This window comes from Clinocottus analis, unplaced genomic scaffold, assembly GCF_023055335.1.
Source record: "Clinocottus analis isolate CAN_PGR_092001 unplaced genomic scaffold, fCliAna1.0.p SCAF_8, whole genome shotgun sequence".
Lineage (NCBI taxonomy): Eukaryota > Metazoa > Chordata > Actinopteri > Perciformes > Cottidae > Clinocottus > Clinocottus analis.
Genome location: NW_027176240.1, coordinates 12,595,576 through 12,614,696, shown reverse-complemented (window position 1 = coordinate 12,614,696; position 19,121 = coordinate 12,595,576). Strand labels below are relative to the sequence as shown.

General features: G+C 40.3%; 1 protein-coding gene across 12 annotated transcripts in view; it reads right to left on the bottom strand.

Annotated features, from left to right (window-relative positions):
- Positions 1-687: 687 nt before the first annotated feature.
- The window catches only part of adgrb3 (adhesion G protein-coupled receptor B3), a 108,007-nt gene continuing 89,573 nt past the window's right edge, over positions 688-19,121 (bottom strand). For 5 of the 12 annotated variants that reach the window (XM_068568698.1, XM_068568699.1, XM_068568700.1 and 2 more), the window contains 12 exons: positions 12,128-12,278; positions 10,247-10,316; positions 9,772-9,838; positions 8,463-8,566; positions 8,033-8,131; positions 7,507-7,678; positions 7,124-7,219; positions 6,220-6,259; positions 4,164-4,840; positions 3,984-4,019; positions 2,998-3,102; positions 688-1,768 (listed from right to left, as the gene is read on the bottom strand). In XM_068568698.1, coding sequence (XP_068424799.1) covers positions 1,523-1,768; positions 2,998-3,102; positions 3,984-4,019; positions 4,164-4,840; positions 6,220-6,259; positions 7,124-7,219; positions 7,507-7,678; positions 8,033-8,131; positions 8,463-8,566; positions 9,772-9,838; positions 10,247-10,316; positions 12,128-12,278 — 1,863 coding nt within the window. In that variant the 3' untranslated portion in view covers positions 688-1,522. The remainder of the gene's footprint in view (positions 1,769-2,997; positions 3,103-3,983; positions 4,020-4,163; positions 4,841-6,219; positions 6,260-7,123; positions 7,220-7,506; positions 7,679-8,032; positions 8,132-8,462; positions 8,567-9,771; positions 9,839-10,246; positions 10,317-12,127; positions 12,279-19,121) is intronic. The other 7 variants (XM_068568702.1, XM_068568703.1, XM_068568705.1 and 4 more) reach the window with 5 other exon arrangements.

Genomic DNA, 19,121 nt, shown 5'->3' with positions numbered 1-19,121 from the left:
GTGAGCCTGTGTTTATTGTCTGCGTCCCCCTTTTTTTCCTCGTCATCGTTCTCCGCTGATGGTGCAGATCCCAGTCCTCCTCTGTGGCTTCCTCTTCTCCCGCTGGGTGGACCACTGGGGGGCGAGGACTCCCACCGATGCTCTCATTGCTGAAGTGTCAGCCGTACCGTAGACCACCAGACAGGACAAACACGATTTTCTCCAAAGCCCTCACACCCGCCTCCCATTTGTGCTCAGTCTGGCCCCGTCTGCCCAGGAAAAGCTGAACTGATCTTATCAGTTGAGCCTTCTGGAGGCACAAAAACCTATTAGGAGTTGAATGTGTCCTATCCAAATTCAGCAATCAGATACGGGGGTGGATTTATGAGGTGATTCAGGAAACTAAAGCTTAAATCATAAAGGGAGTGACTAAGCTGGAATACAAATCATCACAGGGGACACAGTATTTGGGGAACTGGAGAGGACGTTTTGGGTAATTCAGTCTTCAGGTTGGGTATTTAACAAAAAGCGTTTGTTTACGAATTTTAGAGTAATGTTATTTTCTTAGTCCAATCAAATGCCTCCATTAATGTAATGGATATGTATGTTGTATGTTTATATCAGTCACATGCCCATCATTTGATTTGATATATTTAAGTGAGTAATGAATTCCACAACCAACAAACCACATAAACTTGACACAACCTCTGAAGCAGTACGAACATATTTCCTCTTTTATTTACATTCCTTTTCAAATGTTAACATTTTTCGCTATAACTTTTGATCAGGTTGGCATTTGTTCTCATTAAAATAAATTGGCACAAGTAAAACATATGTAGACAAAAGTTTATTTACACCATACAACATTTTGTTTTTAAATATTTTATACAGAGCTGCAGATGAGAGAGCTTGCTGGGATCCTTCAAGCAGATTCTGCAGTATTAAAGTTGTGAAATATATTATTTATATAAAAGTGAGTATTATCTTTATTGCATTTAAAGCAATGAAGAATGTAGCTTGACAAACATTCATTTTAATATGACAGAAAAAATCCTCTTTGCCTTCCATGTTTTATATTATAAAGTAAAAAGTGTAGTAATGGCCAAACAGACTGTTATAAACTTTTTAAAAACCTGCATAAATATATACATTGTGCTCCCAGGTCCAGTTTTATGAAATCAAAACTAGACCCAATGAAGCTGGGACGACATGGCATGTCATTTGCTTTGTGAGGTTTCATCTTGAGAGATTACCTTTTTTAGCCAATTCCTCAACAGATAATTTGAAACACATGATGGTAAATATTGTACACCAGGCTGCCCCACACTAAGTACACTAGTGAGAATACAAAAAGTAACACTGATGTTTTTTTCCTTATTTTCTTTTTTCTCTGTCCTCAGTCCTTATATTGTATTGGCACATATTGTCCCTGCCACACTCGTATTATCCAGATATGAATGCCAAGGCTGTTAGAAAAGTCTGTTGCTTTATTCAGTGCAAAATACATCTCTTTCTCCTCCTTTTCTAGTTTGCGTTTTCTCCTTTAGACCTCTGTTTGGAAGTCTCCCTCCTGGACATCTAAGGGTAAGTTGACACACTTTTCCCACTCTGCAGGCGTCATCTCCAGTGAGTCCTTGGTGTCAGATTCTAGTACATTCATAGTGGCGTAATTCTGGTACTCACAGGCTGGATTGTAGCTCTCCCATGGGTTCTTGTTTGGCATTGCCTTGTCCTGTGAACATGGCCAGTGGGGTGTGACATTAGTGGCATGACATCCTCTGCAGCTAGACTGTTATTTTTCCAACAAAAAAAAAGGATGTCTCCAGTCAAGTCAGTTCATTCAAAAGAACATTGTATGAATTCCTACCCATTGCTAATTGAAAAATAATGGATTAATGCCGTGGAAAGCATTAAATAACAAAGGATAATGATAGTGTATTAAATGGGACCATGCTTATCACGGAGTCATAACATAATTGTGTTTTCCTCAAGCTCAGAAACTGGTGCACTATATGGGCTTTATGTGTGAGCCATTCATCTGAATGGGCTCTCATCGACAGGCCCACATTTACTACTGCAAGAAAGGGAGAGAAGCTGCTCCCAGTCTGGAAATATAAAATGGATACTAATGTCTGCAGCCAGCTCTGCAGCAGATTCATCTGGTAAAAAAAAAAAAGAAATAGGGGAATGTACTCGAGTTATCATTTTCTATACAAAAGAACTTGCACTTGTAACTAAGCAACAGGCTTCAAATTACATTGTGCTGTAGGGGTGATTGAAATGGGAGTGGAACAAGGCTTACATGCAGCCAAAAGGCTGCTGTGTGGCTGACATTGACAATAGTCTGGCTGTGTTTGGTCACCAGCCTAATTTCTATTTGTTGCCTTCGATACAGAAAACTTTGCCGCTTGTCCGAGAGAGACGGACAGGTTGACACCCCCATTGTCTCCAGCTGCAGCCAGGTGTGGAGACAGACGCTGGGACGTTTCACCTACAGCAAGGTCAGGAACAATTCTCATAGTTCTCCAGACTTCAGAAGAAAACGAATCCCCGCACACGCAGTTGCAGTAAGAGAACAGTGAACTTAAGGTAATATTTGTATTGATGTTGATTGGTTAAATAATCTGCCATGCATTAATGGAAAAATGATGGGGTTGCTAAGTAGATAAATGTGCATGTAAATAAAAGTGCATTCATGGCCTTGCATTGGAATGGATGCACTCTATTGCAACAAGATTACCAAAGGTCTTCCTTCCCTGAAACTGGCCTGGTGGAGGAAATGCTTCAGTGCTTTTAAGGAGCAGCCCCCGCCCCACTCGGCCCCCGGCAGCTGCCGGCAGGTCCACTAAGAAGAGGAAGTTTTACTTCCACATAAATTCTTCAGCTACATACTGTAACCGCTCATTTGCACAATCACACATTACAGTATGTGCCCTGCACCAGATATCTAAATAGGGTGTTTTGACGTTGCTGTCAATAATTGGCTGACCGTCACAGCCCTGGTTTCCTGTTACTCACCATGCTGCCCATATTTGGTATGTCTCGAAATCGATCCAGGGTTTGAAATTTCTGATTCAGTTCCTGGAACAGCTCCATGTGTCTTTTCCTGGTGTGCATGACTTTCTGCAATGGCAAGGGTTTTTTCTTTGGTATTGACAGCCAATAATGGAAAAGCATCTTCCTTGTCAACCCCCTTCAACTCTGATCAATTTGTTAGTGGCATTGGTAGTTTACGTTTCGGCCAGGTTTGAAACAAATCTCCCGGTCTCTGCATATATTAAAGTGACTGCCAAAATGAAGGAAACTCCAAGATAATTAAAGTTAGGGTGATAGGACACTGAAAGCTTGAACTTTTTTAAATTGCAATGTCTGGAGTATCTAAATTAAACATAATTCTTCTGTGTCAAATTGACTCATTTACAGTTTTGTTTGCATAAGGAAATTCCTTAAACTCAAACCTTGGCACAGAACTTTTAATTTAGGTGTCGGTGTGCATTGAAACTAAAACAAAATGCACGCCAGGCCAAAATCACTGTCAGAAGCCTTACGTTTCCTTTACTTTGAAAGTTTATACAATAAATATGCAGAAAAGTCTGATTTAAGGAAAGGAAAAGCTAAAACCTGCCAACGGGGTTTAAATATGTGTCTGCAAGCCAATAGAATCATTGTTGAAACCAGTGGTAAGATTTGATGTGAAATGGGCAAATGACTTAGAAAGCATACATTTTTGAAAATTAACATAGCTAATGGGTGGAGGAGATGGAGGAGGACAAAATGTAGATGAGAACTGTTGCCCTGTTTGTCAGTTGACGAAGCCTTGCTTTTACCTGCACAGCATGTCAATAAATCTTGTTGAGTCAAGGCTGTGTACTGTAACTCCAATAAGCTTAAGAGGCACAACAAGTACTAATAAATCAAATGACAAACACAACTGCAAAAAAAGGCTTTTCTCTGCATTTAAGCTAGATGCATGTCCTATATCGAAGTAATAGTTTTTTACGTACCTCAAAGTCCATGTCAGAATATCGTGACTTTCTTCTCTGTGAATATAGAACATGAAGGTATTAAGTTATTACATCATCGCTTTCAGAAGATATGTATATTATTGACAGATGTCTGGTACATGTGAAGGTGTTTGTTGCAGCTCTTTATCCCCTGAGCTTCGTCCACATCAGTGTATGTACCTCTAAGGAGCTCATAGATATTGTAGATCCTGTCTCACTCCGAGAAAGACCTGCGGATTCCTCCATCTCAGCGAGGAAGTTCTTTACAGCCGTGCGAGGTTCAAAGGGCAGGTTTTGCATCTGCTCGGGAGGACTAGGATACTGCTGCTCCAGGTTCACATTCATGTGGTCCATGCCTGACGGGCTGATGTTGAAGTCAGGGCTCATCTTGTAATGCATCAGCCTCTCGTGTGGCAGCGTATCCATATTGATGTTCATCTTGGTGTCCTCTTTCAGGAGGGTGGACATGCCCGACCCGGACACCGATGCTGCAGAGGCACGGGGCATAACTATGTAGTCCGTCTCCATCATCTGGCCCTGCAACGAGTGGCCTTCCATGTCGCGGCCGACCATGTCGTGGTCGCTCTGGCGCATGGCGTCGTCGGTGCACAGGTAAACAGTGCGGCGCATGTCTGCGGCGCTGTCGGCCATGCACTGCTCTTTCAGATCACCTACTCCCATCGGCATGTGCAGAGCTGAAGGCTGCTGGATAATTACTTTGGAGATGATGTTGCCAGGCAACGTAGAGTAGTTCAGGCCCTCGGGGATCTTCTCATCCTCCTCATCGTTGAGGGAAATGCGGGAGAGGGTGCCTGTTATGGTGGCGGCGCGACAAGAGCCCATGTCTTTATGGAGTGCTGCAGGACAGAGTGATAAAAGGATTAGTTGGTATTTGTCAGTAATGAAGCTAGTGTCACAGTGTGTCTGCCCTTATCCAACATATGACCAGAAGAACGAGCACATTCAAATCAATTATCAAAGGATTTGGTGCTGCGGAGGTAAAACTGTAATGCAAGGCAAATACCTATGCACATGCTTTTAGTGTGACATTACACCTACATGCAGAGGGACATGACAGCATGTATCCCTGGAGGATGTAACAGTAAATACTGTCACAAGGTTACATTATGATCCTGAAATTCTCCTCATTAAACAGCATGTAGCACCCGTATCCAAATTTAGTGATGGTGACAACCTTGTTGTGCACCAAATATTGAAACAGCAGCTATCTATTGAGAAATACCTTCTGGTTAAACGAGCACCGTGTCCTCCCCACTGAGCTTTGCCTCATGAATCAGTAGGAATTATGTTGTCTGTTCACGACTTGCAGGCTTGCATGAAGATTACAAGGACAACTAAAAAGATCCCTTGCTTTTTTGTTTAAGTCTGATTAAATACTCAGTGTGGACATAGGGGAACACAGTCTGAGTCTGGTTTTCACTTTACTTGGTAATTCTTAACGGGGACTCTGCAGAATATTACTTCTGCTGCTGACAATAAGCCCTGTTTGTAAACAACCAATTTAAACTCGCCCGGCGGAGAGTAATCTGTAAAAAGCATCTCGCTCCAACCGCAGCGCTACTTTGTTCTGAATCTGGTCATGATTTATAAATGACACCTGTCTGCACTGCCTTTTTGTATCGGTATGTCCACTTTAGCTTTACAAGACTGGACAGTATGAAGTAATGTGGGTCAGAGGAGCCAGACAGCCCGTTTGGTCTCTTAACAAGCTGTGTTTCAGAGAGCTCTTGGTTATTCCCTGCCGGTCCATTTAGGACGTGTTCTTCATTGGTTTGGAAAGGATGGGGGAAAGATGGGGCTCCAGGCCCGTGTTAGTTGCCACCACTAGTTACATGCATTTTCCTTTTAATATCCTCCCGCTAACCGAGGAAGAAAATCCTCACAAAATGAGACACATGACACCTACACATCTATCCTGTGACAGCGTCAACATATTAATGAAAAACATTATTACGTAGTGCGGCCGCCTGAAGACGGGAAGAGCTGCTGGCATTCATATTTATTGCAATGAAGACGAAAGTGAATATCCAACAGCTCTCTTTATACTGTTTTGTTCTCAGATTGAAGTCAGTGTTCGGTAACTGTGAAAAAACTCCTGTGGGGATTGTTGGTTATGTAACAGCTATGTTTTACCATCTAACCTCTTTTGGGTTGTTGTTTTTTTTGCATGCAAGTCAAGGAGAATCGTGTTAATAAGAAACCATCTGTTTGTTACCTGATCGGCAGGCGATGTCCACATCTTTCTCGAAGTCCGTCTGTAAGCAGAGGACAGACAGGACTTTTATACTGTAAACTGTGTGTGTATACAAAACAAGAGGCATCTTCAAGAAAAAGCCAGCTGCAAAATTGGGATTAATGATATATATATAGATATATATCTATATCTATATCTATATATATATATATATATATATATATATATATATATATATATATATATATATATACACTGTATTCATTTGTATTTCAAAATGCTTTTAAAAAATGCCAAACAGTCTCTGCACCATCCTGACAATATATCAATAATACATTTATGGAAACGAAGTATTTTGTGCTCGCTGCTAATGACTGTATTAAACCATCGGGCCTTGACACCATTCTGCTATCATGAAAACTATTTCACTTTGAGTTGCGTCAGAATACTAATGGCAGATCATTGCTGTGATTTGCCAGTGGCGCCGTGGTGCTAGATGAGCAGGACTGGTCTCCCATTTCAAAGGTCAGGCTGGGAACAGTCCTCTATTACCCTGAGAGAGGAAATGAGAGGGATGCATGGCAAACATGGACAGAGAGTTCAATCAAATGGAAACAAAGAATCAGGCTTCGGGCCTAAAAAAAAACAAAGGCAATTAATGCCATTTATCAAAGGACTAAGTGTCTACCCTGCATGTAATTGCAGCTTTGCAAAAGCCTTATGTAGAAAAGTATAAACCTATGGGAAACAATGCTTTGTGTGTTAGAGGCCATATTAAACTGAATAATAATGAATAATAAGTTAAATTAGGGTCAATGGAGAACAAGGAGGTTTGTATGTGCATTATAAATAACCAGGGGACTTTGGGTTTCGTAAATTGCACAGGATCTAATGGTTACAGATAACAGTGGGTAACTGTGCCTACCATTATCTGAGCATGCCCATTAGGGAAGGTTCCTGTTGCATCACCACTGATTGGGTCCTGGCAGTTTCTGAGCCGACATCTGAAAGCATCTTGGACCTAAAGACAGGGCAAATAAGGGATTCATCATGTCCACAAAACTGCAACACATGCTCTAAAAAAAGTAAGCCTTTGAAAGGTAATTCATGCTTTTGTTAGAAGGTCTTATTCTCTGGCAGGTCTGGCTCAAATTCAGTATTTAACTTTGTGAAAGTTTCCATTCATGGTTGTTAAAACTTTGACTTTTTGTTATGTGATAACCCCTGGAGAAACTTAATCTACGCACTGCACCCTCAGGTACACAAATATCATTGGTGAAAGAAAGATGATTTAAACTTAACCTTTACCTCTCTCCGTAGGACACAGTGCACCATCACAATGACAAAACCCTGCAGTGAGTCAAAGACGGCAAAGAGAATCTGAAAGAGGATGGAGCGCTTGTCTGTCATGGCGAGCACCGCGGACATCCAGGTCAAAGCCAGCAGAGGGAGGACGACACAGGAACTCCACAGGGACGCCCTGAGGGAAGGGATGGAGGATTGTGGAGAGGAAAAAAAAAAGCAATACAATTGGTGTAGACAACACGATAATGTCTGGAGTGAAAAGTGGCATCTCCATTAGGGCCTTTTTTCACTCTAAGGCTTTAATGTGCATGCCAGTGATAAAGTAAGCACACTGTTTTAAAAAAAAGGATGTAACAGTGCATGTTTGCAGTAAAAAACATTCCCATACTGTAGCTCCGATGTACCGTGGATGTAATTGAAACATCAGTTTACGACGCAGTGGCCTGCAAGGTCTAAATTGTAGCGGTGGACATGCAGAGACTCCTTGTAGCATCATCTTATTGATTCCGAAACACTGACGGGCACTTACATTGCATTGCTAGCTGTAGTTGCTGATAAAGCAGTTGTTGATACAACACCACATTTGGCACACTTGAGAGTTAATCCTGTATGCGGCTCACTCATCTGTCTGTGGGACATAGAGACAACAGCATGACAAACAATGCTAACAGCCACTACCCCGACTTTAGATTCTCCCCCGCCATATTAGTAACAGCAGACGCAGCCAATGTGTGGGCGTTTTAATGATTTTCATCTTGGACTGATTCTGCCAAAGAAATACGAAGCTGTGTCGTTCCCGAGAGAGATCTGACCCCTTTATGTTCATGCCTTTTTTTCTGCAGCAAGAAAAGGAGGTCTACATCTTCATGTGTGTGTGAAATCAAATCTAAACATGTTTGTATGTATTTTTGCATGAAGGTTAGAAGAAAAAATGTTAAGAAGAAAAAGGAGGTACTAACAAGGACGTGCTGTCATACCCTGCTCGATGCTTCAGCTTCTTGTCCAGGATGCCATCTCTGGACACTAGTTTATTAAACACCAAGATACCGATCACCATGTTGACCTGTCAATAAAAAGGAACAGTTACATTCGCGTTTCAATAAATCAACTGCAACGGGGCCCTTTCAAAACCAATGTTGAATACATTTCCCAGCTTGACATTCTACATACCTAGCCAATAATTGAATGTCATTATCGCCACCTGCGCTGAGCTTTGACCTCTAACTTCTATTGTTTGCTCATCTCTGTGACATTTCAGCCAATAGATGAGGCATGCCCCGGATAGTCAGCCACGAGAAAAGATCAGCTTGACAAGAAATGCTTGTCTTCTCAAAGGCACCTTCTCCTATTATTAGCAGCAGCACCTGGGCTACTACAACACTGGGTAGCAGATTCTTTAAAATATTCAACTATTTCTAGCTGAATAAAGAGCTTGTTAAGTATTTATACAAATACATTTGGGGACGTTTCCATTCAACCAGCTTTGTGTCTGTAAGACATCTCATGATGATGTTACAGTATCAGTGCTGTGATAACAGCGGCATGGTGTTCATTCTCACTGCACAAGGTCTGCCATTTTTGCTTGTGCTCCTTTGAGGTTCATCACAAACGGAAACGACAGCACAGCAAGACTTTAAGTCTTAGTGCATCTGAAGCTCAAACTAAGACATTTAGTCACTTACAAAAAATATTATTTAAAATCACTTCATTTCTAATCCAACCACAGAAGTCTGACAATGAAAAATCTGACTCAGCTTCCACTGTTCTCAGTCCCTTTGACACAGACTTAGTGATTTGCATAATCACATTCTTTGTGTAATTTTCTCTGTACAACAATGTAAATATGAGATGATTAGAATACCCCAGTATATTAGATTTGGAACAAATCTAATGCATAAATACTTTATAACCTCACAGCTACATGGTGCACCATTATGGTAAATGAAAGGGAATTGCTTAAGGAACATTGCCTGATGGGACGCTCATTACTTTGACTTTGAAAGCAGAGTGTGTTTCTCATGTTAGGCATTTTCACAGCAACAATTGGTAGAGTTTTAACAATTTTCACTACACTGATACTGTACTGCCACTGAGACTACACTGTGGGTTGTGTGTGTTATTAGTGTCTTTTATTATTATGCATGTGTCTTGATTTTATTATTGCAGTCTGTGCAAGTTTTTGTTCAGTAGTAATTTAGTAACTATTTGTATTTCCTTTATCGTAAATCTACATGAAAGAGAAGTGGACATCTGATGAATGAAACATACCAGAACAACAGCAGCTGCAGGTCCAACAAAGGCATACAGGAGCCCACCCTCCAAAGACAACCAACAGCTGCAGAGAAAGCAGGAAAAAAACAGTTAAATCCAACCAAGAAGTTAATGGCGCACACCAGCATACAATTGTATTTCTCTCAATTGTCAGGGGAGAAGTGCCATATGCTGTAACTCTATTTCCAAAGTTTCACTGGGTAATAAAATGCTAAAGAGATTTTAAGCAGTGTTTATGCATTTGGTATCCAGCAGGGATACAACTCACACAAAAGTGGGTTCCTGCTGCGCTGTTTTGAAAGTTGATTAGGTTCAGAGGACTTTGTTAATGGAAGTATTTAGGTTATGTTTATAGCACTATTTAGGATAAGTAAGCCACTGCAGGAGCACTTTATCATTATTCTTAAGTGTTACCACAACCTAACTGCGTGGGAACTGAATAATGAATATCGACAGAAAAATAAAAACTTACTATAGAGGGGTCCCATAGCCTTTTGTTTTGGTGAATCCCATTGAAACAGCAACCACTAAAGCTGGTAATCCTTAAAAACAGAAAACAATCATGAGTTATTTGAGAAGTCCTTGTACTTGTCAGAACTGAGAGCACAAGTCCAGTTTAATGCAGAAGAAGTCAGCCTCTCTGCCTCGCAGCCATTTAACAAAGTGCAGCGAGACTCACTCTATTAGAAGCTACAGTATGAGACTATACAATCATCTGAGAGTATTAGATCAATTATATACATTTTAATATTTCAATCAACATGCTGGACTGAATTCCATTACGCAGCAGAAAGAAACAGACCGTACTGTGCTTCGTCAAAATGGCAGCACAGCATCGAGTGCAGAAAACCACCCAGTGAAATGTCATCACTCTACTGTAAGACGTCCCCCTGCCCTCCCCACCATTTATATGAAGACATTTTCATTTTTTTTGCTGTACGGCTCCTCATTATAGATTGGTGTAATAGATTTGGTTCCTACTACCGTGTGCTTAGAATATTAACGCTTCTCCCCTCGGAGCAGCGCAGGCAGGTGCTATCGATGTAATCAGTTTCCTGGAGGCACGAGGCGAAGGCCCCGTGGCCATCCAGTGCGTCTCTGCAGTGCTGAAGAGCTAAAGAGTGCCGAGTGTACACAAGCACGTCATGAATCACCGAGGAGGCAACAGCCTGGTGGAGACGCCGCACTTCAAACAGGCTGCAGAAGAGACAACAGGTACCGTGTGCTCCATGTCACTTTGGAGATCAGTTTAGAAATGTATTTGTCTTCCGTTTGAATTTGTACGGTAACATATAGAAGATTAGACTATATTTTTAGTCGTGTATGTTAAAAAAAAATAGTCCTCACATTGTGCATTGCATTTGTATTGTCACGTAACAAGACATAGATTGTGTTATTTCTCATCAAATCGTCTGTTATGGCGTTATTTTTTATAAATCCTTGTGTTTGTAGAACATTCTTTGTCCATTTTTTTTTTTTTTTTTTGCAGCAAGCAGTGGCACCGCAATGACTAAGAGAGCCTTGTTTGTTGCTAGGTAACAAGAATGAGTGTGGCCTCTTTCATAATCAAATTGATTTTTTTAAAGAAGAGATTTCTAGCAGTCTGTAAGGAAGAAGCCTTTGGACAAGGATTCAGAAGGACATTTATCAAATGAAGAAAATGAAAAAAAAAACTTTCAGATTTTGATAATAATATGTTTTGCTTCCTGTGTTCTTTAACAGATATGTACAAACATGTGTTTTCTTTTGATGGGATATTAAAGTGGAGGGAATACAGCGTGGGAGGCAAGAGAAACTTAATTATCTGAATCCCAGACCGTGTTGCAATATGCATAATAAATACACTATATTGATTTCAACCAGGATTTCATTTGTGATACATACTAATATTACAAATGATTGAACTTTGAACTTTGGAAAGCATACAGCAGAGTATATATACATCCCCCACATTTCATCTTTCCAAACAATCAACTCTTCTGAACTCTGATTCTGAGGGTTTTAGATCAAATGTATTCCGCTGCAGTGTAAAGCTCAGCTCACGCCCTCTTCATCAGACATAAAGTCATTGCAAACTTCTATGGGAGAACTGCACCAGCGTGTCTCCCCCCACTGCTAAAGGCTGGTCCATTTACACTCAGAAAGCTTGACTGGAGCTCAAAAGCATCACAACAACGAGGCTGATATTATGAGGATCTGGCTGCCTCACAGAGAGTATGGAAACAGTGGACGGGAATAAACACACACAGATACTTGGAAAGACACCTTGGCCAGAGACCTTGAGAGAAAATGGCAGCTGCGAGGGATGATGGGAGATAATGGAGAAGTTTAGGGGAACATGCTGCTTGCTTACCCCAGCCCAGACACAAAAAGCGCTTTCGGATTAGCCTGGTCCGAACCTTTCCCGTCACTGCCATGTAGGACTGCCAGGCCTCTGTGAGAACCCAGCAGAAGGATGCCAGGAAGAAGAAGTGCAGAAAGGCTGTCGTCATGATGCAGACACCCTAGTGATACAAGGGGATGAAATGGTCAGAAAGAGATATATGCAGGGACCGTGGGCTCAGACATTGCTTCACATTTATAGAAATACAGCTTTCTGCACTATAAAAGCATCCCCTTTAAAACTGTTGCTATAAATACCTTGTGAGCAAATGAAAAAGCAGACTTCAACAGATTCCTGCCAATCGATCATATTGATATTTCTTGATGCATTTGCCTGTCTAGACCGTCCACTGAAGTACCGCTCAATGCAGTGAATGAAACAAAGAGTCAGTTTAAACTGTAGCAACAGAGGTGGCAATTGTGGTAAAGATCTGAGCCGGGCTAGCGGACACGTGGCTGAGCATTCCTCTGCACTAACCCTCATTAGTATGCTGGGGATCCCACCTGGAGGCATGTGAGACAAGGTCAACTGTTTTACACAGAGAGGAGGGGAGGAAAACACAACACTGCTTAAATGACACAGAATGCATGCGTGAGAGGCAGCAGATTGTATTCAGCATCGACAATGTAGCAACACTTTTCAGCTTCATTAGGTCGTCCATCTTTGTTCAAGCGGAGAGGCATCTCAAAATGCGATTGTTTAGGAGAAGATTAGAACTAAAGTGTCCTGGAGAATCATGTCATTGCACACTGACAGTTGTAAGTGAGAAGAGATTAAGCTGCTTTTCTTTCTGCAGCTCAGATTGTTTGCAGTGTGAAGCGGTGATAATCTGAGCAATGCCGCACAAAGAGGGAAAGATTGAAGTGTATCACATCGTCCCAGGGCGTCCACACCATACTGTGAGCTCTGCCATACGCTTTACATCCCCACCGAGAAAACCATGCTAAATCCATCCAGCCCCTGCAGTGTTCATGAGGCTCACACGAGACAGTAATCCTGCATTACCTCTTGTGTGAGAAGGGGGCACTTGTGTTTACCTACAGCAACGAGGGATATCAATTACAGATACCTAAATATTGATCAAAGTGCATGCAATGCATTCAAGTGCAGTATGAACTGTATGTCATGATGCCATATTCCCACATGTCTAATGTTGAAAAGTAATTTTCAGCTTTGCGTTTTTTTAATGGTCAACTTTAAAGAACATCTGTTCATAATGAGTAGTCTATAACATGGATTGACTTTGCTAACATTGATAAGGTACCTGAAATATATACTTAAAGTGGTAACAACACAAAACAGAAACAATAATGTCCAGCTAAACCTGAATTTCAACCCAAACAGCTCTACTTTCTCTGACGCATGACTCAAAACAAATTGCGGATTCTTCAAGGTCAGGTCAAGATGCATTAATTTCATCAATGGCCAGACCTAGTTAATCTTATAATATGGGTCAGGTTGGGCAGATATTTGCATGTTTCATAAGAATACTGTTCAATGTTCACATTAATGTTCCATACATAACACAAAACAACTTATTTAAGAGTCACTTTAGTGACTGTCAATGTTGCAGACATGAAAATGTCAAAGCTCACTATCAAAACAAAGAATGTGACGCTCCCACGACTCATGCTTTTGTAGAAATCATACATGCACATTGTGTTATTCCTGTGCTATAAATATTTTGTTGAATGAGCTTTGAATAGGAAATATAATAGACTGTGCTATTTGATAGCTACATTCTGCCTACTTCTGGGTTGTTTCTACCTTTCCATGAAGATTAATGAAATCACTGCCTTGTATGTTCTTATACTGTTGTGTTACATCTATTACTGGTTAAATATGACAAGTCAGTGTACAGATATTTTATATGGAAGGAAAAACAGATTTTTAAATGAAGGGGAAAAGCATGTGGGTCTGTCAGCGACACTGCCTGTTGATCCAAAGCTAATTCTGGTGCTGCTGTTGCTCATGTGCTGTCCAAGGTGCTGAAAATAGAGCCTGCCTTGTTCCCTGGAAACAGGTCATACGCAAGCGTTATGTTTCACGGCTCACTCGAGCGCCGATACCATCCAGCCTCGTTAATCCTCCAATAAAGAAACTGTGCATTTGAAAAGAGAGAAAATGTACATTATGACGACGTTGTGATCAAACCAGATGGACACACATAGTTATAGAAAAACAAGGCTGAAACCTAGAGTTCGCACTGCCCTTTGGAAGAGAAATGCCTGGAGATGTTCAGCACACTGTGTCAGTATCCATGGAAACAGAGGACTTGAGGAAGGGACCACATTAAAACATTGCAGGGCTGATAGACGTGAAGGCACGGGCGGGAGCTGACGAGTATTACTTAAAGCCCGTTAGATAATAGCAGTTTAAGGTCAGGGCAGAAAATGTAAAGAAGTGGTCTGACTAAACTCTGCTGAAAAGGTTTGGCTTGAGCCTTGATGCTCCATATAATAAAAACTAAAAGCCTAATTGCCTTGAACTGTTGCACATTTGCTTCATAATGCAATGACAGGCCATTGAAAGGGGAAAGAAGGAGCAGTGACATGTTATTGAAGTGAAACATTAAAAGGGATTTCAGTGTTGCTCATAGTTAGGCTGAGAACAGCCTCTTTCATAATGGGATTAAACTAATGTTGACATGGTGATTACATTATATTTCTCAGAGCTTCAGGCATTTTATTTGCCAATCACAATTTAGAATTTTATAATTTACAGATTACTTAATTGGCTTATAAGAATGCAGTAAACTTTCAGTCCACTTAACTTTGAATACATTTCAATAATTCAATAATCATAATACATTGCAATACAGCCTTCGAAGATATTAAAGAGTGAGCTGGGAAGAAGCTCACGATGAAGAATCTGAATCGTACCTTACGGCGTTACTTTTATCTTTCCATTTGCTCTGGATCAGTGTGGGAGGAGAATGCTGGGTTTTTTTGATTTGATTGAAGCACCCTCCTTTTGAATTTTAGCAAAAAGTGGCCCGGTGCTTTACACAGTGGGTGCTTGAGGACATTAACAATTCCAAACAACATAGCGGTGGTGGCAAAGTGTTGTTGAACCATAGAGAAACACTAAAAACAATGTATCAACTTTGACACTAGTTGCAAAATGGCTTCGTCTGCCTACTTTATTTCAATATGTATCACTCGAAGTAATGCATATAATTATTCCCCTGAACCTCACCAGAGGATTCCTTCTTTTACAGAGCAGCAGCCAAACGTGTAGGAAAGAGCGATATGTTGATTGTGCCCAATTCAATGCCCCAATCATTTATTTTAAAAGTTTAACCTTCGAATGAAAGCCATGGATAAATTAAATACCTTTCTTCTGCACTTCACTATAAGGGAGGTCAAGCTTTGTGTAATAAACATATACTATTACTTAAATGTGCATGTGTAATACACAGCACATTTATGCCCTTGAGCAGATTTTATATTTGACATGTGTAGAAATGTTTTCTTCTTTAAACCTCACCAACATGGTCAGTATTATGTTGAAATGGAAAATATACAAAGGGGCTGATTGTGCTAATATCACGGGGAATTTGGAAAATATTTCATTCAAAATTAGAAGTGTCAAGCTCTTGAATAGCAATTATATAAGGAAAACATTGACAATGTACAGACTGAGCGGACTGTGTTGACGTAGTCGAAAAAGAGAGGTGGAGACAGAATTTCACTTCCTACTGTACTTGGGGAATTCAAAAGGATGAACAATAAGTTTTCTTTGAAAAAATATATTATATGAACCTTAAGTTTATCCGTCTACCTAATCCTCAGAAACCTATTTATTTAGAAAAATCTGTCTGAAATATTAGCTGTAAAACATGTCGACTGTGTTGATTTAATCTGTAAAAGAGTGTGTGTTTCTCTGCATTTATTATCTCGTCATTATCTATATTGTTTTCTTGTGTTAAATATAATTATTCAAGAGTATGTAATTTAACTTTGGTAATAATGAAATATGAACACTAAACCATTTGTGATGACATCTGACATGCAGCAAGTTGATGCTTTTCATATCTTGTGTCTTCTCAGGATGCGTAGGTGGCCATAAATCAGATAGTATCAGCTGAGGTGAACAAAGCTGTTTCAGCTCCAAATACTCCTGACCAGATCACTTTATGACATTTAAAGAAAAATCATTTGATGAAAGGTAAATGTTTTCTGGTGATGTTTTCTTGACACGCAATAGACCTTGGGCACCTTGACTTTCAGCATATTACATTCCTGCTCATTGTGAGATGAATATTTTACAGGAACTCTAACTCCAAAAAACCATAATTCGCTTCCTTTTGTGCTTCTCTCTGTCTTTTTTTCTATATTCCAAAATGAATAACAACAGAGGACAAAGGAAAAACACAGGCAAAGGTGACTCACTGACTTCCTGCTCCCAGAGGACACCTCCACACCAAAGAGATGATTTCTATTAGACGATGAGCAAGTCTGAATCCACAAACAGTGGAGCCAATTATATGCACTTCTTACAAAAGATGGAGGGAAAACAAGTGAGGCAGTGTCAGGCAGCATGGCAATTAAACCCACACAGGGGCTACGTTTTCTCCTCTTGCTGGCCTACTGCTGAAACACTGGGTTCTACAGTATGTCTGATCAAACACATGAGATATTGCTCAAATATTATTACGACAAGAGCGACACATTCAAGACAGAACAAAGGGATAATAGTGATAAATTCATGGCCCTGGAAGTTTTATCCACAGCATTGTGGAGACCGACGGGACTAATAAAGCTTTCTAAACCCGACTGAATGAACAACGCTGGATCTTACCGTCGTTGATGACGGGTTTGGTTGTATGAAAAATACTTTTCAAAGCTGTGGGAAATGACGCTATTTTAGAACTTATATGGTATACTTAGATTTTTCTTCTTACATTTTTGATTTTTTTAGTTTAATAAACTTTATCGGTAATGTGTACATATGTCTGTACATATAAATAATAAGAAAAGTCCAGAATTTAATAATTGAACCTGCATTCATCGATGTGTTTTGGCCCTTTGGGCGCAGCGCAAGAAGCTTCAAACACAATTATGACATTTAAAAAAGTTGATATGCAAATGTGTTTGCATACAGTTGCCAAAATGACACATCCAAAAGTTAAAGGACAATATCAGCATTTATTTGCAGTCATGTTTCTGGCCACCTGCTGAATGTATGTCCAATATTATTTTAGCTTTGTTCATGGTCTCCAACTAACAAATCTGAAATATCTGGCTCTTTAGCTGCTAAATGCTCCACTATGTTCACCAGCTGGTGGTCAACTTAGTCCGTCTGTATTTAATGTTGGGTTGGTAGCAGGTTTCTCAGAATTGTTTTGCTGCCTGCTGCTGCTGCTGCTGCTGCTGCTGCTGCTGCTGCTGCTGCTGCTTTAATGTTCAGTATCAAAAACTGTTGGCCAGATACAAATTAATAATGATTTTGTTGAGTCACTCTGAGACGCTGGAATGACATCCACAGGATGTCAGTGGATTTTCTGAAAACCAGCAAATCTCTTTAGAGATTTTACAGACAGATATCCTATTAGCAGCAAGGCAAGTGAGTATTGCATGTTAAGTGGTGGTCCTCATAATCAAGACAGGAGATGTCTCGAGCCCTGATTAAATCTGACAAGGCTTCAAATCAGCTCAGATTTTAAAATGCCCTAAAGCTTTGTGCATTGTGTGCCCAATACGTCAGGGCGGAAACAGATCTTCTCAGATGGATGCTGTGTCATTGTTTTTTTTCTTTGACATTAACATGGTCGATTCATTTTGGGCTAAATGGTTACAGATAGGAACTCATCCATATTAAATCCATAGTGTCACCAGTAACCGACATGGTATGTTTACCAAACACACTTCAGACAATTTGTCTTTTTATTCATTCATTCATTATTCATTCATTATCCTATGTTCAATTCCCATAATACATAGGAAAAATTAACAGGGTGATGGATTTTAATACAGATCTTTTTGTATAGTTATATATATATATTATATATATATTATATATATATATATATATATATTATATATATATATATATATATATATATATATATATATATATATATATATATATATATATATATATATATATATATATATATATATATAATATATATATATATAATGTTTGTTTCTTGCAAAATGTAAAGGTAAACTGATATTGTGGTTACACAATAAAATGGATAATGTGTAATTGTGTACTGCTGCCAAATGACTGAGAAGGTCATCTGTGTGGGCAGCTTGTAAATTACAACTACTGTTTGCCAAACAATCTTTTACATTAGCCACTTGTGTACTGGCCAGTTTTGAAGACAGAGAGGAAAGTGATACATCTTTATTGGAAGGAGTCATTCTTTAACAGGGGAGTTGTTGTCCTTTTGGATTCTGCTGACTCAATCTGATGTTCAGGTCACATTGACATCTGAACAAAAAACTATTGTCTTACTTTTCTAAGAACGAGAGCTGCTTTTATCTTCAGGCCCAACTTTAAAGCTGTGCCTTAGCAGTACCATTACCATGGTGGCATCGCAATAATTCATCAGTCTTTGATTGACTGGTGTACGTCATGTCTCCTGGTGTACGTCATGTCTCCTGGTGTACGTCATGTCTCCTGGTGTACGTCATGTCTCCTGGTGTGTGCCATGTCTCCTGGTGTGCGTCATGTCTCCTGGTGTACGTCATGTCTCCTGGTGTGCGCCATGTCTCCTGGTGTACGTCATGTCTCCTGGTGTGCGCCATGTCTCCTGGTGTGCGCCATGTCTCCTGGTGTACGTCATGTCTCCTGGTGTGCGCCATGTCTCCTGGTGTGCGCCATGTCTCCTGGTGTGCGTCATGTCTCCTGGTGTACGTCATGTCTCCTGGTGTGCGTCATGTCTCCTGGTGTATGTCATGTCTCCTGGTGTGCGCCATGTCTCCTGGTGTGCGTCATGTCTCCTGGTGTACGT